At 40.8% G+C, this 21141-nt stretch overlaps 2 protein-coding genes across 8 annotated transcripts in view; one reads left to right on the forward strand and one right to left on the reverse strand.

Annotated features, from left to right (window-relative positions):
- The window catches only part of PPP6C (protein phosphatase 6 catalytic subunit), a 37227-nt gene extending 33653 nt beyond the window's left edge, over nt 1-3574 (reverse strand). The window contains exon 1 of one of the 3 annotated variants that reach the window (XM_072631916.1): nt 3355-3574. In XM_072631916.1, coding sequence (XP_072488017.1) covers nt 3355-3429 — 75 coding nt within the window. In that variant the 5' untranslated portion in view covers nt 3430-3574. Of the gene's footprint in view, nt 1-2460; nt 2694-3354 lie in introns of those variants that run through there. The other 2 variants (XM_072631917.1, XM_072631915.1) reach the window with 2 other exon arrangements.
- A 129-nt stretch (nt 3575-3703) lies between these two features.
- The window catches only part of RABEPK (Rab9 effector protein with kelch motifs), a 33751-nt gene continuing 16313 nt past the window's right edge, over nt 3704-21141 (forward strand). Inside the window, exons 1-7 of one of the 5 annotated variants that reach the window (XM_072631910.1) lie at nt 3704-4537; nt 10191-10273; nt 11296-11339; nt 13562-13704; nt 14324-14382; nt 18544-18701; nt 20540-20692. In XM_072631910.1, coding sequence (XP_072488011.1) covers nt 14330-14382; nt 18544-18701; nt 20540-20692 — 364 coding nt within the window. In that variant the 5' untranslated portion in view covers nt 3704-4537; nt 10191-10273; nt 11296-11339; nt 13562-13704; nt 14324-14329. Of the gene's footprint in view, nt 4538-10190; nt 10274-11295; nt 11340-13561; nt 13812-14323; nt 14383-18543; nt 18702-20539; nt 20693-21141 lie in introns of those variants that run through there. The other 4 variants (XM_072631913.1, XM_072631914.1, XM_072631911.1 and 1 more) reach the window with 4 other exon arrangements.

A 21141-nucleotide genomic window follows, 5' to 3' on the forward strand; every position in this document is an offset into this window, starting at 1 on the left:
CAAAACAACCAATAATTAACCTAAGTGCATAAGGGAGGGGAAGAAAGGAGGGAACATTTATTAAGCTCCTACCATGTATCAGGCACTATACTAAGTGCTTTATAATTTCTCATTTGATCCCCATTACCCTGTAAGGTAGGTTCTATTATCATCCCATTGTACAGATGAGGGAATTCAGGCAGGCAGAGGTTAAGTGATTTGTCAAGGTCACAAAACTATTAAGGACCTCTGAAGCTGATCTGAATTCAGATCTTTGAACTCCAAGCCCAGAGAGTAAGGAAGTATAAACAAGGTCTCATAGCTGATATACAGCAGAAGTTAGACTCAGATCCAAGTCCTCTAACTTTAAATCAATGCTTTTTCCACTGTACTGGGGAAAAAATAAGAAATCAATTTGGGGTTTATTGAGTTTGAAGTGCCAGTGAAAGGTCCTGTATAGACTCATGTAGAAGGACTCATGTATATCCAGAACTCAGGAGAAGCCAGGAGTGGAACAAGATTTGGGTGTCATCTGTATTACAGTAATGGGTGAAGGTGTGGAAATGAGATTGCCAAGAGACAAGAATCAAGGATAAAATCTTAAGACACTGAGATGAAGAAACAGAGAAATTAGAAAAGTAATAACACTAGAAATGGAAGTCAGAAGGCCTCAGTTGCCATCACAACTCTATCACTAGTTACATGTCTACAGACAAATCACTTCACTTTTCTGGTGCACACTAGGATAGTATTTATATAATCGGCTTCATAAGAGTGTTATGAGGAAAATGTTTCATAAGTTGCAAAGTACTACCTATGCAAATGTGCACAACTGTGATTACTGAAACAATCTTTTGACTTCTCATTTGTTTCTAGACATCTTGTTTAAAAATAAGTTGCCCATAAATTTCTTCCAAACAAAATATAATAGCTTATACTAATTGTTGCACTTAAGTGTAAATTTCACGAACTGAGCAGACTTACAAAGCAAAAGAAGCAAGACTCCTCTTTCTTATAAGAACAGAATTTATACATTTTACCTTGATAAATTCCTTTAATCTCTCAAAAAGGGAAAGAAATCTGTCTACAGGTTAACCAGTTAGCAAACAGCTGATCAAAGTTTACTAAGTAAACCAATACTCTGGCACTAGTCCCCACCTGTAAGCACAAAAACTAAGCACTACACATAGAAACCACTTAGAAAAAAACCTCCAATATTCCAGAGATTTAAATTCCTTCATTCTCAAATTACTAAAACATGGCAGTATATCAGGAACAACTTGGGGGAGGGGAGAAGATTAAACTTTAAAAACAGCTAAAAGAGGCACCAGTCAATCAATAAACATCTAATAAGCACCTACTATGTACCAGGAACTATACTAGGAACTCAGACACTGGAGATACAAATATAAAAAATGAAACAATCTGTACCGTCAAGGATCTTACATTCTAACAAAAGAGCTTATTTTACCACACCTTTACACAAGTATAACAAGCAAGTAAGTTTGTCCTGTTATGTCTTATAGGCAACGTCAATTTGAGGCATGGGAGAGAAATAAGGAAATATGGTTTATTTCACTTTCCTGAATTAAATTACAATGTCTATCTGCTATCATATTTTAACAATAACCTAAATATTGTACACTCAAACTCTGCAACAAAGTAGAAAACTTTTTTTCCCTGCAAGTATCGTTAAGTCTAAAATGGGGCTATCATTAGCCACTCAATCAAAACAAAGCAAGTTGCTACAATCTGAAGCAGAGAGATAAACGCTTGATCTTAACAGTCCCGAATCTTCAAGGATCAGAAAATGGCTATTCCCCCTTTAAGGAGAGAGCAACAACAGTAGAATCACAAAAACTCTTGGTCAGAAAGGACCTCAAAAATCACCTAGTTATACTGTAACTAAACATAAATTCCCTCTAAATCCTCCTGAATAAATGAGCTTTATTACCGTTTGCTTGACAAAATCCAGCACCTGGACACTCGCAACTTATTCAGGGAGCAGACTCCATTATAAACCTGTTCTATTTTTTTAGGGAAGAGGGAACAGGGGTTGAACCTTTGACTTGGTGTACAGAAATCCCAGAAGAGGAAACTCCCTCTACCAATTTAAGTTGGCACCTTCTCTGCAATTCACTGTCTTAAACAGCCGCCTGAGCCCTAAGATGTTAAGTGACTTACCCAAGGCCACAAGCACTGTGCATGTCAAAGACTCTTTTAAGACTTAAACCCCCGATCTTCTCGGCCCGAACCCCCACGTCTCTGCCCCCTTTTCTAATTTTCAGGAAATCTGAAAAATACGCCACTTTGAAAACCTGTACCCACTTGTTCCTACTTCTGGTCCGTGGAGTCAGGTAGAACAAGTCTAATCCCTCTTCTCCAGGGGACAGGGGACGGAACCTTCAGTACAAACAGCTATCAAAACCCCAGTCTCTAAAAACTAGAAGATCTTCAGAAGTTATCTGAACCCACTCATACCTGAGCAGCAATACCTTCTACAGCTTCCCCAAGAAGTTGGGCCAACAAGTCTCTATTGGAAGACCTCCAGAGAAGGGGAGGTCTGAGGTGGCCCATTCCACTTTTGGTCAGCTGTGGTCTGGCAGGAAGTTTTTCCTTACATCGAGGCGCAATCGCTGCAACTTCCATCTACTGCTCCTAAGTCTGCTCTCGGGGGCCAAGCGGAGCAAGCTCGATACCTCTCGCACATGACAACCCTTCAAACACTTCAACTGTAACTTTCCCCTTAAATGACAGAATCAGAGCATCTCAGAACTGGAAGGGGCTCCAAGAATCACCCCGCAGAACCCCTTCTGGAGCAGGCACGTCCCCTGCCACATCGCCGATGGGGGACCACACCGAGAGAGGCACCCCCAGGTCTCAGCTGGGAACCGCCAGGCGAGCGAGCTTCAAGATCCGACCTCAGGCCACTGCCTACGCCCCCTTGCCCCCGTCCCCACCCTCACCCCGTGCCAAGCTCTGCCGCTGACTTCGGGTGTGCCCACCCCTCTCTGCACCTCCGTTTCCCCATCTGTTAAAATAACGGAGAAGCTGGACCAGACGATGTCTCAGGGCCCCTCTAGCTCTGACTTTCTGTGGCTACTCCCCCCTTCTCTGCAGCTCGGCTCCAGAGCCTGGTGGGGAAGGGGTGGAGGGAAGGGAAGAGGCACAGAAGCCGCCGGGAGGCAGGGAGGTGGCGCTGCCGGCGCCCCCGCTCCCCGGGGCTCCCGGAGCTGACAGGGGCGGGGGCCGGGACGGAAAGAAGGAGGGAAGAAGGGCGGGAGGACTCTCAGCTGCACCACTCCCGGAAGGCGGGGGACTCCGGAGTCAGCGCCCCGCGGCCCCACCGGCACGGCCCAGAAGCCCGGCCCTTACCTTCAGGTCGTTCTCCGGCAGATACTTGCAGAGCCGCGCGATCTCCACATACTTGTCCAAGTCCAGGGGCGCCATTTTAGGAATAACAACCCGCAGTGGCGGCGGCGGCGGAGAAGGCCGAAGCCGGAACTCTGTTCAACGTCACTTCCTGTAGACGCGCAGCGTCTCTGCGTCAAGGCGTGAAAGTTTGCCCTTCCGCTTCTTCTTTCTGCCAGCCCCTACAGCCCTACTTCTGAATGGCTCAAGACGGAGAGTCGCGGGAGTTACACGACAGAGACCTGTGCGTCTCTGGAAACATACCAGGACTCGCTAAGCCGCCTGGGATTTGTAGTTTCCCACATCTAGCAGCGCTTCTTATACCTCTGGTTTATGCACATAAACGCGCTGAGAGAATTGCACATACACCTACATGCAGCAGGCAAAGGCCGCCTTGTCTCGTGCAGGGGATCGATGCTGAATTGTGACGTGGGAGAACCTTCTCTGGACAGCCAAGCCATGGAGCCCTCCCCCTTGCCCCTCCCCGCCCTGCGTGATTCTCTGTCCCTCGCCCCCCTTTTCCTCGAGCCCCCCAACTCACAGCCGAGTTCATACCCTGGCCCCTTCCTACTTTTCCAGGCTTCCTCCGCGTTATTTTCCACGATCCAGTTACCACGGCTTCCTTTCTGTTCCTCCCACCAGACACTCCATCTCCCGATTCAGAACATTTTCGGTAGCGGTTCTCCTGGTCGGGAATGCTCCCCCTCCTCACCTCCACCTCCTGCTTTCCCTGGCTTCCTTCAAGTCTCAGCACAGATTCCACCTTCTGCAAGAAGCCTTTCCTGCTCCCCTTTATTGCTAGTGCTTTCGCTTAGAGATGACATGCAGTTTATCCTGTCTGTATCTTGTCTGTACGCAGTTGTTTGCAGGTTGTCTCCCCGCTAGACTGAGCTTCTAGAGAGCAGGGGTTATTTTTTGTCTTTCTTTGTATCTCCAGCGCTTAGCAAATGCCTGGCACATAGTAGGAACTTGTGGGCTGACCGGCTGATCTCCAGGTCCTGGGGAGGGGAATCCTGTCCGCGTCATAGGCCTGGGGGTGCACATAGGCGCGCCGGGTGTCCTTCCCGGCTGCACTAAGCAAGACGACAGCCAAGATACGGGAGGAGACGGACTGACTGAGGACCGGGATCCCAATCCAGGCAAACCAGTAAGTGGTTTCACAGAAAGAGTCCTAGGAGACATGAGACCTGGATCTCAGCCCCGTCTCTGGCCCCGTGCTCTTTATGGGACCGTGGACAAATCACTTCTCTCTGGGCCTCCGTTGTTCTCATCTTTAAAATGAGGGGTTTACCCCATATTATCTTCAAGTGCCCTCCCAGTTCCGACATTCTACCCATTCTGCCCAGCCTGCCAGTTAACGTCCCTTCTCTGCGTCTCAGTTTTTGCCTCTTTAAAATGAGTCAATTGTACTAGATGCTCCCTAAAATCTCCTTAATCTCTAAGTACGCAGACCGAGTACTCTGGATTCTCTGTGTATGGCTAACCCTCACCGGAAGGATCTGGACTACTCTTGGACAGAAGAGATGGTTCTAGGATTCTGTGATTTTTTTTTAAGAGAAATATAATAATAGTTGACATTTCTATGCCAATTGACAATTATATTTAAGGCTTTTAAAGCTTTGCATTTATTATCTCATTTGCTCTTTAAAACAGTCCTGTGAAATAGGGATTAACACTATTATTAAAATTTGTGGATCATCTAAAAATTGCATAATGTTTACCACCCCTTGAATCCTTTTTTGCTACTTTGCCAAAATCACTTTTGAAGTGGATAGGGACCACAAAGGACTGTGGCCTTTAGGATCTTTTGATCAGTCATTAGATTTTCCCACTATTTACTGACTCTTCATGACCCCACTTGAGGTTTGCTTGGCAAAGATACTGGAGTGGTTTGCCATTTTCTTCTCTTACAGATGAGGAAACTGAGTCAAACAGGGTTAAGTGACTTATCCAGTGTGGCACAGCTTAGTAAGTGTCTGAAGCCAGATTTGAACTCAGGAAGATGAGTCTTCCTAACTCCAGGCCCAGCATTCTATCCACTGTACCACCTAACTGCCACCACCTAGGGGCAGCTAGGTGGTGCAGTGGATAGAGCACCAGTGCAGGAGTCAGGAGGACCTAAGTCAAATCTCACCTCAGACACTTGACACTCACTAACTGTGTGACTTGGGCAAGTCATTTAACCCCAGTTGTCTCATCCTGGGTCATCTCCAGTCATCCTGATGAATATGCAGTCACTGGATTCAGATGGCTCTGGAGGAGAAGTGAAGCTGGTGACCTGCACAGCCTTCCCTCACTCAAAAACAAAGTCAAGTGCAAGTCATGTCATGGAACACACACATTAGATTTGGAATCAGAAGATCTGAATTCATATCCTGTTACCTCCTACATTTGTAACCTTGAGCAAATCTCCTTCATTCTGGGCCTCACCTTTAAAATGAAAGCCTCAGACTTCCAGCTTTAAATGCTCTGATTACTAAAGATAAAGGTGTCTGTAACAGACTCTGAACTTCTCAGGGGAAAAAATGATTCTAGTTTTGTGATCTTAGGTAGCATGGTGCTGGCCTGGGCTACACAGGTTCAAAGTCTAGCCCTAGCAATGACTCATTTGATCACTGGCGAGATGCTCAACCTCTCTCTCTCTTACCTTCTCCCCCTTCATCATCCTCTTCCTCCCTCCCTCCTTCTCTCTCTCCCTCCTCACTCCCCTCTCCCCTTTTCCCCCCCTCTCTCCCTCCTTCCCTCCTTCTCTCTCTCTCTCTCTCTCTCTCTCTCTTTCTCTCTCAGCATCAGCTTCTTCAACTTAATGTGAAGATAATACATACTTCTTCATAGAGTTGTTTCAAAGAAAGAGCTTTCTTTGTAAATATTCCTCGTGAATAGAGATCATTTCATTTATTATATTTGCGTTCCCAGCACCTAGCACAGTACCTGGTACATAGTAGGCACTAAATAAGTACTTGTTTATTGATTGATTGATTCAATCTTAAAGTACTATAAAAATGGAAATTTCATTATTATGAAGTCTTTTAACTTTTCTGACATTCAAGGAAACTATGTAACAATATTCCCAAAAAGCCCACTAAATATAAGGCCTGTATTTGGAGCTAGAGAAGAGTCAAAGTTTAGATGATTATAGAATTCAAAAATCAGAAGGCACCACAGAAGCCATTCACCCATATCTAAAGAGATATATCAATAAATCAATCAACAAATATTTATTAAATACCTACTGAATTCTAAACACAGTTCCAGATACAATGTTGAGTACTGGGGTTGCAAGAACAAAAAAGAAACAATCTCTCACTTTAAAGTGCTTGCATTCCATTAGGGAAGACAATATGCATACATATGTATATGTGTGTGTATGCATGTGTGTATATATATGTATACATACATATATATACACACAGACAGAAGAGTGTGTGTGTGTGTGTGTGTGTGTGTGTGTGTGTGTGTGTAACCCTGGATCAAAGGACCAATTAATTGTGTGAGATTCTCTCCTCGTTGATGGAATCCAATGCCCATCCCTGCGTGGAGAATAGAAATTGGTAAGTGATCCAGGCTGTCCACTTTCTTTTGGTTCTTGAATCTCTTCAGCTCCTTCTGGCTTCCAGCATCTAGACAGAAGATGCATGGGATTCCAAACTTTCTTCATGACCATGAAGAGGAAAAACCTCTGGGGAGAAGCCAACATGAGAGGAGCTGGCAATCTCCATCATGTCTCTTTCTTTAGCTTGACACAGGAATGGGAAAATTTCCCATGGGTGAGATCTAGAACTCTGTCTTGGTTAAGCTGAGCTATCTCTCTCCCAATGGAAAAGCTCCTTTAACCTGCATTGTCTGGTATATATTCTCATCTGTATACTTTCTCTGATTTCTATTTTTCTAGAGACTGGGATAAGTGGATTTCTTTGCTCTTTTGCTGTATGAGTTTATTGTGGAACTGGTATCTGGTGGGAAACAGGTCAATCCTTGAATGTGAAGGAAGTATACCTTTCCCATTAAGAATTATCAATCAAGAGTTTAGCTTGAGGGTACATGATTTAGATATAAAGACTGATACTATAAGCTAAAGAGGACAGCAAGGAATATTTTACCTGTTCAGATCTATGGAGAAGGGAAGAATTTTGACCAAACAAGAGATAGAGAACATTATGAAATGCAAAATGGGTGATTTTAATTACATTAAGTTGAAAAGTTTTTGCACAAAAAAAACTAATGCAATGAAGATTAGGAGGGAAACAGAAAGCTGGGAAATACTTTTTACAGCCAGTGTCTCTAATAAAGGTCTTATTTCTAAAATATACAGAGAACTGAGTCAAATTTATAGGAATACAAGTCATTCACCAATTGATAAATGGTCAAAGGATACGAACAGGCAGTTTTCAGAGGGAGAAATTAAAGCTATCTATAATCATATGAAAAAATACTCTAAATCATTTATTAGAGAAATACGTATCAAAACAACTCTGAGGTACCATATAATATCTATCAGATTGGCTAACATGGCAAAACAGGAAAATGATAAATGTTGGAGAAGTGTAAAAATTTGAACACTAATGCATTGTTGATAGAGTTGTGAATTGATCCAACCATTCTGGAGAACAATTTGAAACTGTGCTAAAAGGGCTATAAAAATGTACATAACCTTTGACCCAGCAATACCACTTCTAGGGCTATATCCCAAAGAAATCATACAAATAGGAAAAGGACCTACGTGTACAAAAATATTAATAGCAGCTCTTTTGTGATGGCAAAGAATTGGAATTTGAGGGGCTATCCATCAACTGGGGAATGGCTGAATAAGTTGTGGTATAGGAATGTAATGGAATACTATTGTACTATAAGAAATGATGAGCGGGTAGATGTCAGAAAAACCTGGAAAGATTTATATGAACTGATGCTGAGTGAAATAAGCAGAACCAGGAGAACGTTGTACACAATAACAAACACATTGTTTGATACTGACTGATAGACTTAGCTATTCTCAGCAATGTAAGGATCTAAGACAACTCCAAAAGACTGACAATGGAAAATACTATCCACCTCCAGAGAAAGAACTATGGAGTCTGAATGCACATGAAAGCTTACTATTTGCTCTCCTTTTGTTTTGTTTTGTTGTTTTTCTTGTTTTTTGTGGTTCTTCTCAGTTCTAATTCTTCTTTACATCAAGAAAAAAGGTGAAAATATGTTTAATATGAATAAGTAAAACCTATTTTGGATTGCACACCATTTTGGGGATGGGGGAGGAGAAGAAGGGAGAGGAAATTTAAAACTCAAAATCTAATGGAAGTGAATGTTGAAAACTAAAAATTAATTATTTTAAAAAATAACTCTTTAAAAAAGAGTTTAGTTTGAACCTAAAAATTATATCCCCTAGACTAATAATAAAGGAACAGATAGATAGAATTTCAGCCCAGTACCTGCTCTCTCCAAGGAAAAGTATATTCCAGATGTGGGAAATGGTCAGTGCAATGGGTCAAGGATGGTAGATGGAGTGTCATGTATTAAAAGCAACAAAAAGGCTAGTTTGACTGAACTATAGAAAGAATCCATATGCATTAGTGGCACAGTTGATGAAGCACTCAGCCTGGAGTCAGAACCAGAGTTCAAGTTCAGCCTCAGATACTTTATAGCTCTGCCACCCTGGATAAGTCACTTTGCCTCTACCTCAGTTTTCTCAGTTGTAAAATCAGGATAATTATAGCATCTATTTCTCAGGGCTGTTATGAGTATCAAATGAGATAGTATTTGTAACATACTAAGAACAGTGGCTGGTACATGGGTGCTTAACAAACGCTTTCTTTCCATCCTTCCCAGGGTTGTTATAAGGATAAAATGGGATAAGATTTATAAAATGCTTTTCAAATCTCAAAGCACTGCATAAATACTAGCTACTATTTTTAATGAAGGGCAATAATGTATAATAAGCCTGGAAAAGTAGATGAGTATCAGTTTTGAAGGACTTAAGTATCAGACAGAGGGGATAAAAGGGAAAGACTCGAGATTTTAGTGAGTAGTGGATTAAAATGGTTAGACCTGCATTTTAGGAAAATCACTTTAGCAGATGTATAGAGGATGGACTGGAGAGAGCAAAAATTTGAAATAGGGAAACCAATAAGACACTATTGTAATAATATAGGCAAAGGGCGATACCCTACACTATGGTGGTGACTACATGAGTAGAGAAAAGGGGACATATAGGAGAAATGTTGTGGAAATAAAACAGCAAGATTGGGCAGATGGTTGAATATGTGTGATAATTAATTAGGAATGAGGAGTCAAGGGTGACAGCAAGATTTCAAAACTGGGACAAAAGTGATCTTGGGTGAACAATCCAACATCTCACCCTGAGATCATGCTGTTCATTCAAGTCATCCTGTGCCTTGTTCCCTGACCCTGTACTATCCTTCTCCAGAGGCCATGTGTAGGGGAATCTAAGTCCCTCAGCTCCAAACTCATACTTCTTCACTTCAGCCATTTTCAATCACACTGACATGATTATATATCTTCCTCACCCACATTTCCTTTGTCATCTTGCTCTGGAAGCTGTACTCAAATCAAGACTACCATTACTTCATGAAAGGATATGTCATTATACTTCCCTATGACATTGTTCACCACCCCTATGACTTATCTAGCTTAAAACATGATTCCCTGGCCACCACTCTCCCACTGGAACATAAAATCCTTGAAAGCAGGAACTAACTCACTTTAGTATTTGTATTTTCTAGTACTTAGCATGATGCCTGGTATATAGTAAATGCTTGATAAATGGGATTTTTTTCTTTATTTAGGCAATCATCCAGAAGAAACCTGGAGACCTCCAATGGTGGGAAATACATTCTCCTAAAGGAACCCATTCCACTTTTGGACAGTTGTAATTGTTTTTATTTGGTTTTATTTGCTTAAAACTGACAAAGCCTTTCTATATTTATCCCCTCCAAGATTCTCCCCCATTAGAGTAAAAGACATACAAAGTCCTTTACCCAATTATAAAGACTTTGAGTGCAGCACTGGTGACAGTATTTGTCTGCTGTCAGAGGACTAACCCAGCCAGCTACGAAGAAACTCATCACCAAGAAGGTTGGCCATTAGTGCATGAAAATTTAGCCATGTCCCCTCATGAAGACCATGTGGAAAGGGCCTCAATCTTCAGGGATGGAAGGAAAACTCATACCCAGGATACTCTCTCTCTCTCCCTCTGTCTCTCTCTCTCTGTCTCTGTCTCTGTGTCTCTCTCTCTGTCTTTCTCTCCCCCTAATGGTACTTATCTTTAGCTAAGAGGAATAAGATAGCAATGCAATTAACTCTAATCCATGAATGAGAGATATACAAACTGTTCTTGTCAATTCCAAGGGGAAAGGTCCTTGCCAATAGAAGGAATAAAGATAGGTTTCTTGGAGAAGTTCTCATCTGAGTTGGACTTTAAAGTATAGGTCAAAATCCAATAGCTTAGATGGAGGGTATTCCAAGGATGGGGGACATAATAAGGAGATGTCCAAAGGCAGGGAAAGGGCAAAGCGTACTTAGGGCACAGAGAAGAGTGCAGTTTGACTGTAGCAGAAAGTAGGTGGAAGGGACTGTTAATATGAGATATGGGAGAAAGGTAAAGTGGCAGAGGCTCGAATGCCCACCCTGCTTCCCTCACTAGGTTATTGTAGGGATCACACAAGATGTTAGCTGTGAAACAGTTGTGAAAAATATAAAGTGTAATACAAGTGTGAAGGCTTACTGTTACAAGCTCCCCTCCTTGACTGGTCTGGGTCAGTTAACACTTTGGCAAATAAAGGCCGAGGTGTCCTTTTGTTCCTGAGCAAAGTACTATACTACTCACTTTGCCTAAGAGGCTTGTAATGTGAAGGTCTCTCAGGAAGATGAATCTCTTTCTCTCTACGACAGACACTGACTAGAAATTGGAAGGAAAAAGTCTCCTGGAGTGGCAGGTAAGTGCTTGGGATGGGGAAATGTGACAGTGGGTGACACATTAAAATTGTTTGATAGAGAGGTAAATTGTGCAAACAGTGTGGCTTAGTAGAAAATATGATGGTCCCAAGAGTCAGAAAACCTGAGTTCAATTCCCAGATATGGGACTTGGGGTAAATTGAATAATCTCTTCGAGCCTCAGTTTCCACATCTGTAAAACAGGGATGACAATATATGTACCTCTTATTTCAGAAGAAAGTTGTGATAATTAAAAAAGGGTGGCAACAGTAATGAGCTCCATATGTAATCTGTTATTTTTATCATAGCTCTGAAAGATTGAACTTAGGCAACTTTTCTTGAATGCCATAGGCTCCAGCTGGTTCCCCCCTTTCACTTTCATTGTATCATGAGAACAGGTTGTTCCTATTGCTTTCAAGTCTCAACTAACTTTTTAAGTTCCCTGTTTGTAAAAAAAAAAAAAAAAACAGCTTAAAATTACTCTGGACAGCAGACACTGGGACAAGGGAAAGAGCTCTGGATTTGATGCCAGGAGAACTTGGTTTACTTGTGACATTTATATTTTATATTTATATCCCTAAAAGAAGGCATTTCTCTTGCCTCATATTCAGTTTCCTGATCTGTAAAATAAGGATAATAATAGAATAATAATTTTGAGAAATGTTCTGTCAACTTAAAATTGTTCTAGAAATAGAGGTTATTATAGCATGAAGCTCTGTTTAAATATCTTTATTTGCAGATGGCAGGATCCTATATGATATATATGACTTACTGGATTGTGGTAAATTTCATGAGAGTAGCAGCTGTCTTAATTAGCCTTTTGTCTTCCTCAGTACCTAGCACTCAGAATCTACTACAGAGCATTGCTCATTGTAGGCACTAAATGTTTTTTGAATGAATTGATAAAGACATGAAAAAAGCAATGCCTTAAAGTTACTGAAAGACAGAAGAATACTTTGGGGATAATCTTGAATATTTTTCCCCCCGAATGAGGAAATGTCCTCATTAGAATACCAGGAATCTGAAGACTAGAAAGATATTGGCTCTTTCCCTTTTTTAACTGGACAGTGCTATTTCCATTACTTAAAGATACTTCTCAAGTTACTTGTTAATCCCTCTCTCTGAACCTCAGTTTCCTAACCTGTAAAATAAGTGGTTGGACTAGAGGATTCTAAGGTCCCTTCCGGGTCTAAACCTTCTTGTAAACATATTTGGTTGCCAGGCCCTAAAAGTCAACCAACTACTTCTTAGAGAGGGACACCCTGGAAAGGAGACGAGCACAGAGGAAGGCTCTGGAAGCTAGCTATCACAACTGTATTTACAGCTTTCTGGGAAGACAATTTTAGTCCTGACCACCGGCAAATCAATTCACCTCTCTGTATCTCAAGTTTCTTCATCTATAAAATTGTCATTATGATATTTCTACTACCTACCTCTTTGTCAGGGTTTTAAGGAAGAGGCTTCGTACACCTTAAAGCATTAGTCGTTCTCAAATATTTTGGTCTCAAGATTCCTTTTTACTCTCAGATTTTATTAAGGACCTTCTCCCAAAAAGCTGTTTGTATGGGGTACATTTGTGGACATTTACTATATATTAGAAATTGAAATATCTTAGTATGATTATGAAAATATTTTTTAACTCCAGAACCCTAAAAGGCTCTCAGGGACCCTTCATGATTCGAGAATCATGCACTATAGAAATGTGAGCTTTTATTGTTATTTTTCAGCTAAATGTCAGAAGCCAGTTAGCTAGTCTTCCCAGGAAGAACAAAATGAACAGGGTTTGAACTTTTCTTTAGGGTAGCAACAAAGTGTAGTGGAAAGAGTACTGGTTCTGGAATCAGAAGAATTGGCTGCAGGATTTGGCTCTGCCACATAATAGAGCCTTGTTTGACCCAGAGAAAGTCAGGTTCTCAACCTTTCAGATCTCCAGGCAACTTTCCGAGATTATAAATTGCAGAGCAGCAGATCTTCACAAGGGATTTACTTGCTGAGAGTTCCACACTGCAATGAAACCATGGTTCAAGGACAACATTAATTACAACTCACATTTCTAGCACTTTCAGGGTAAAGCGCACATAACCTCACAAGATCATTCTGAGGATCCAAAGAGATGACGTAGGCAAGGCACTCGGCAGACCTTAATGCGCTACAAAAAATAAAAGCTATTATTACCATAAGCCTTGCAGCGCTCTAGAAATGTGCGTTATTATTGTCATTACAGAACCACCAGAGCCCACAGAGGCCAGACCTCCCCCTTTCCCCGCCCCGGTCTATCAGGGCCGGCGGAAGGTGGAGCCCTAGGCTCTAAGCCGGGCGGATCCTGTGGCCGCGGAGAGACTGAAGCCACTCGCACGCCGGAGCCAGGCAGGTATCGTGGTGACGCGGTTCTGGGCCCTACGCATTCTGGAGCTTCCCCAGTCCCCAGATCGCGCCGATCGCGGGCGGGAGCTCAATATGGAAGCAATGTGGGGGTGAGCGGGAGGGGGTGGGGTGGAGCTACGGAACTGGGGGTGGGGGTGGGGAGGCGGGAACTGGGAGATTTGAAAAGGTGACAACGAAGGGTGGACACCTTGGAGAAGGGTGATTGATACTAGAATGGGGGGAGCAGCCTGTTAAAGGATGAGCCCTTAAAAACAGGCTGTCTCTATGTTAAAGCTTCTGCGGTTACATATTAACTAATCGAGAGCACACTAGCCACCTCCTTCACTCTGTTATCCCCTTAATCCCACCAATCCAAAGTGGTTGGCTACCCCACCCCGCCCCCAGGAGTACGGCTTTGTGGTTTACTGAGGAACCTCACTTTTGGGGTCTTATGCAATAAAAGTCTACAAAGATCAGGACTTCTTTTTTTAATGCCACGATGGGCATGACTGTCTGCACAAAAGTCGTGTCAAAGCTTACATTTTCCAGAACCTGGCATTATCACAAGGCCACTGGTAACAATAGTGAGTTGCTAAAATGTTCCCCCATTTCACCCTTCTAGGATACTATGAAGTTACTTCAAGTCTTGGAGCCTGGAGACTGCCCCCAGAAGGCCACATGGTCAGTAATGGAAGATGTGCGTGGATACTTTTGCTAATAACTAGTTATAGCATATTGGACAAAATTCTTTAGAGAATATCAGAGTTGGAAGAGAGTTTAGAGGGCATCTAGTCTTCAGGTGAGAAAATCAAGTAAAGTAGCTTGCCTAAAGTCATGCATATAGCTAGCTAGCTAGTGACTGAGCCAGTAGTCACTGGAAGGGAACTTAGGGATCATCTACAGTAGTCCAACCTGGTCATTTTACAAATAAAAAAACTGAAGTACAGGAAGGAGAAAAAACTTGTCCAAGGTCAGTGGTGTTAAACTGAAACAAAAGGAGGCCACTATTTGTATATACAGATCCCTAAAGGCTGCATATTGACTTAGAAAACTACATTTTAAAATTATCTATGTTTTATTATATTTTTGTTTTGTTAAACATTTCCCAATTACATTTCAATCTCATTCATCTGCACTGGGAAGTTTTGTGGGCCACATGTAGCCAGACCACAGGTTACTGTTTTACATCTCTGTCCTGGGTCATGCAGCTAAGGTAGTGGGGGGGGGGGGGGGGGAGAATGGCATCAATGTGACCTCAGGTCTTCTATCTGACTCACAAGTCTAGGGTTCCTTCCATCCTACCATTTCCCTTTGTGGGCCTGTTTGCTCACCAGTCAAATCAGAGGGTTCTATTACATTACCACTAAGGTCCCTTCCAGTTCCAAAGTGCTATGATTTAAATGAAATAGTTTACAACTTTAAAAAGATTATTAGAGATCCTATAGAACTCTATAGGTCTTCTGTATTCCCTATAGTTCTTTCTGCAGGCATAAATTTTGATTGGACTTATTATTTCATCAGTATAAGAAATTCCATTTACTTGCACAGATATGTGATTTAGAAATGTAGAAAATTAAGTAACTTTCCCAGGGTTACAAAATTACTTTTTATCAGAATTAGGAGTATGAAGCTAGTTTTCCCCAACTCTAAGCCTGCTTCTCTATCTCCTACTCCATGCTGCCTCTCATGAAAAGAGTACCCTCTGTATTTAGATTCAAACTGATTTTTTAAGAGGATCAATCATAATTATTGCAAGGCAGACAATCATTTTACTAACATATTTATTGGGTAGAATTAAATCAATTACTATCTAATGTTCTTGGTTCTAAAGGTAATGATGGTGATTTCTTATTACCTATTTCATCTATTTTCCAGTATGAGAATATGGTTTCTGTTAAATTGGCATCACTCTTCCTCTACCCATTGCTCAGAATAGCAATGTGCTTCTCTTTAGAAGCAGTGTGGTGTAGTAGAAAGGGCCCCGGATTTAGAGTCAGAAAATCCTCGTTGGAATCCCAGCACCAACACTTCCTGACTGTGTGACCCGAGGCAAGTTACTCTGGTCAGTGAAAAAGGATTTGGATGGAGGGGAAAACATGTACCTTTCTTCTACACTAACCAGCTGCCTTTGGGTAAATCACTTAATCTCTCTGAGCCCTAGTTTTCTAATCTATAAAATGAAAAAGGTTAATGGGATCATCTCTAAGGTCCCCTCCTACTCTAAATTTCATGATTCTGTGACAAGATGCCTCCTAAGTTCATTTTACATCTGTGAGACATGATTATTTCCTACGTAAAATTGACGGGTAATAATACTCCCTTTATCTACCTCCTAGGATGATTGTAAGGCTCAAAAGAGATAATATGTTTAATCAATTAGTGAAGAGCTATATATGTGAAAGCTCTTATTATACTTGTCCTATCTACATTCAAAGGACAGCTTCACAGGGGACCCAACTAGCAAGTTCCAGCTGGGAAATTGCAGTTCCTTCCTTCCTTCTTCCTCCTTCCTTACCTTTCTTCCATCCCTTTTCTCCTTCCCTCCTTCATCCCCTTCCTCCTCTCCCTCTGCCTACATGGGAAATCGTACCCTTACCTGGGGGAATATAAATTTTGATCACTGAAACCTCACAAGATATGTTTGAGTTTACAGGCTAGATTTCTTTTTAAGGACCATACTTTAAACCCAAAGCATTGTGGGCCTTATTGACTGGTAAACAATAGGTCCCAACCCAAGCCTCATGTGGTTATCATTTGATGGTTTAGAGTGAGTATAAATAGCAATTGTTTTTGTTTTGGCCAGAAAACCTTAGAGTCTTTGCCTCCCAGATTGATTTTTTTTTTTGACTTGGTAAAAGAGGCCATTCTTTACCTCATTTCTTACCCAGCCTTAATCGCAGAATGGGTATTGCCTCATATAAAACAAGACCTGAGAAAAACCTTAGCTTAAAAAGGCTAAGGTCTCCCCCTGCATCTGGGGCATCTCCCATCATCCTGACCTATATCTTGCCACTAGACCCAGATGGCTCCAGGGATGAGATGCCTCACTTAAATCCAATTAACTTGCAAGTCATGACATCACTTTCCCCATTTCCTGGTCTTCTTTGACAATGAAGGACAAACAACAATAAAGGGCAGCTAGGTGGTGCAGTGGATAGAATGGGGCCTTGAGTCAGAAAGACTCATTTGCCTGAGTTCAAATGTGACCTCAGATACTTCCTAGCTGTATAACCCTGAGCAACACACTTAACTCTGTTTGCCTCAGATTCCACATCTATAAAATGATCTGGAGGAGGAAAAGGCAAACCAGTGTCTTTGCCAAGAAAACCCTAAATGGGGTCATGAGTAGTCAGAAATGACTGAACAGCGTTTATATTCAAAATAATTTTATTTTATTTCATTTGTTAAAGATTCATCAGTTTCTACTTTATAGTTATTTAGGAAATATATTAACTAGTATTTGTCGGATAGAATTTCATGACATTAAGGTTAATAAGCCTATACTACTAACCTCCTCTAATGCCTCATTATGTACTAGAGATGCCTCTGGGTTCTTGAAGGCAGCTCTAGCAAAGTCCAGACTCCGGTAAGTCCTGCCAGACTGGAAGGGCTTTGGGTAAAGGACAGTCAATCAACCACATGTGCATTCATCTCAATCAATCACCCAACAAACTTTAATTAAGCCTATTATGTATCAGGCACTATGCTAGTTGCTAGAGATACAAAGACAAAAAGATGAAACAGTTCCTGTCCTTGAAGTTTGAACTGTTCAGGGGAAATATATAGATATATATGTATATACAAAATAAATACGTCATTTTGGGGGGGGAGGGGTACAAAAAGCTATCTTCTGGCCAAGGACCAATCTAGCTAAGTACTGAAAGTTGGCCACTTAGGTAATTGGGTTTTTTAGAAAGGTCATGGTCACCTATGAGAAAGATGGTTAATACGTAATAAGGTCTAGAAATAATAATAACTGATAGTTATTTGGTATTTTATGGGTTACAAAGTACTTCCCTCATACAGGTCTATGAGAGAAGGTGGTCCTACAAAGTTCATGTAATGAAAATTCCCTGGGCCCAGAGGAGTCGAAAGGCCACAAGTCTAGACCCAGTTCTAGTACATCCTAGATAAATGTCCCTTGAGTAAGTTGTTCTGATATTTCTAAACCTGAATTTCCCCATCTACAAAATGAGAAGTCCAAGAATGAAAGCTGGATTGAGAGTCAGAGGCTCTGAGTTTGAATTTTGACTCTTCCACCTACACACAAGGTGTGACCTTATGACACCACTTGACCTCAATTGCTTCGTTTGTAAAATGAGGAGGTAAGACAAGATGATGGCCTTTTAAAAATTCCCTTCCAGTGCTAAATCTGTTACCTTGGGATCCTATAATTAATTTTAACTGGTTGTTTTGAAGTGAAAACACTAAAACAAGACATACATAGGTACTACTATATAGAGGTTAGGCGGCAAATTAGATCTAATTATACATACATACATATATATATGTATATACATATATAGTTATAACCCTATGACATGGATGATTAAAGTTGTATTACCCCTGTTTTACAGGAGAGAATACTGAGACACAAAAAAGATCAAATGACTTTTTTATGGTCACACACCTAGTGTAACCCAGCTCCACTGACTCCACTTCTAGTTCTCTTTCCACTATACCACCCCACTGTTTCTCTTCACATGGAAAATGCTCCTTTGAATTAGATAATCACACGCACAAGACTCCTTTTCCCTGGTGCATATTTAATGGTGAAGGAAAGCACACACCACTTCATTTATTTATCAAACTGGTCTCTTGAACACAAAATCCTGTTGGCAGGTACTCCTTGGCTCCCCCTGGACATGGCCCCTGTGCTCGAGTTGGCCATAACTGTCTCTATCTTCCCCCTGGTCAAGATACAGATCAAGGAAAAGTCTTCATAGTTGGGGGAGCAAATCCTAATGGCAGCTTCTCGGATGTGTACTGCATTAATCTGGGTAAGATTAAGAACTGCAGAGTGTCTTGATTTCAAACTCTACTCTCCCTTTGATTAGGGTTGCCAAAGAGGGATTTCTACAAAATTCTCAGCCAGTTTAGTTTGAATTGAGCTTATGACTTGAACCCCAGCTCTGTCATTTACTGTGTAACCTTGAGCAAATCCTCCAAACTCTTTGAGTCTTAGTTTCCTTGTTTGTAAAGTGAAGATTCATAAACTCTAAAGTCTCTTTCAGCTCTATTACCCTGGAATCCTCTGACCAGTCCTAACCTTATTGTAAAGTTAAAACGAGTGAAAACACTGAAAAAATAAATATATCCTTTACAGAGGTAAGGAAAAAATTCATGACTTATGTTTCTCTTGCAGTTAGGTATATTGAGGGTAAATCCTGGCTCTATATTTACTACTTGTATGACTTTGGACTAGTCACTTAACTCTCTGAGCTTCAATTATGTCATGCATAAAATAAGGAGGCTTGACAAGGTGATCTCTAAGTTCCCTTGAAGCTACATCTCTTACAGTCATGGCTTCCTGAGCCTGAACTTCCTCATCTACAAAGTAGGGGTAATATTTGCCCTGTTAACCTCCTAGAAACAATCTGAGAAACTGCTTAATTAATAAAGTATTCTATATGTATAAACTATCATTATTATATTATTAGCAACCTCCCAGGATCATTTGCATATAGGAAATAATAAGTGCTTTTTCATTTATTCATTCATTCAAATGAGATAATGGTCATAAAACTCTAATAAGCTTTCAACTTCAAATAAATCTCAATGCATGTACAGATAGCCTTCACTGCTAAAGACCAAGCTCTTCACCTCATGCTATGCAATTCTTGCCCATGTCTTTCCCTAAAACCCCCAAAGAGGTTTTACCCAATGTATTGGAGACTTCCCTCTAATCTTTCTCATATTAAAGAAGAACTAGCAAATACTAATAAAAATGTGAAATATTATTAATTTTTCCTACTTAAGGATATTTTTTTTATTTTTTCCAAATACACATGAAGATAGTTTTCAGCATTCATTTTTATAAGATTTTTTTTTCTTCCTCCCTTCCCTCTCCTCCATTTACTCCTCCCAAGATTGCAAGCCATATGATATAGGCTGTATATGTACAATCGTATTCAACATATTTCCACATTAATAAGGTTGTGAAAGGAGAATATGAACAAAAGGAAAGACCATGAGAAAGAAAAAAGAGAAAATAGGATGCTTTGATCTGCATTAAGACTCCATAGTTCTTTCTCTGGATGTAGATAGCATTTTCCATCATGAATCTTTTGGAATTGTCTTAGATCATTATGTTGAGGAGAAGAGCCAAGTCTATCAAAGCTGGTCATCAAACAATGTTGCTGTTGCTGTGTACAATGTTGTCCTGGTTCTAGTGAACTATTATTATATAAAATTCATCATTCTCATCTTGTTTAAGGTAGTTCAGACGGGTACAATCCTGGAATCAGTCACTCACTTACTATTCTTTTATGTTTAATGTTCTATGAATGACTTTGCAGATGAATAAAATAACCGTTTTTTGTAGTTGAGTTAAAAGTATTGGGATGTTGAGTTTCTCTTCCATAGACTCATAAAAAATACTCTCAGTAAATGATACTTTGTATCATTATTAACATACACTTGGTTTTGTGAGCTATTTGGATCACTTCAATTCAGTGAATATGTGCTAATTACCATATATAAGGTCAATTGACTGACTGCCTTTGCAATTGACACTGGTATACAGAAGATTACTTCTTTGCCACAAGCAACATAAACCAGTTTATGAAGGAGAGAAGATTGACCAACCAGCCTAGTAACTGCTGAAAATGTTTTACAGCTACCCATCAGTGGAATGAAGTGGACTGTGAGGGTCTATTGGCCCGCTATGAGCATGCCAGCTTCCTTCCCCTCAGCACCCGTGGCAGGATCTGGGTATTTGGAGGGGCAGACCAGTCAGGGAACCGAAATTGCTTACAAGTATTGGATCTTGGTAAGTGCCTCATAGCTATCTTCATTCCCTGATGAGGTAATCATCTCATTTCCTATGGAGGAAATATTTGGATTGTACTGAACAAGTGTACGACAAAGCTAATATTGTAGAAAATAAAAATTGTATTTCCTAATCTGCAAGTAGATTAGATTTTCTTGATTTATGTGTGAGAAAATGTGCAGTCCTTCACATGTTTTATTCTATTCTGTTCTCCACACATTGGAAGGACATTGAAAAACCAGAGTATATCCAGAGGACAGAGACAATAGGTGATATAGTGAATTTGGAGAAAATAGAGGTTTGAATCTTGCCTCTCTCACCTCAGCAAATCACTTAGCCTGTTTAGGTATCAGTTTTTTATCTATAAAATAAAGGGATTAGAGAGAATTGTTTCTAGATTTAAATCCTGTGATTCAAGTATGTGGCAGGATAATATTATAGAAGGAATT

Source organism: Notamacropus eugenii, chromosome 1 (genome assembly GCF_028372415.1).
Source record: "Notamacropus eugenii isolate mMacEug1 chromosome 1, mMacEug1.pri_v2, whole genome shotgun sequence".
Lineage (NCBI taxonomy): Eukaryota > Metazoa > Chordata > Mammalia > Diprotodontia > Macropodidae > Notamacropus > Notamacropus eugenii.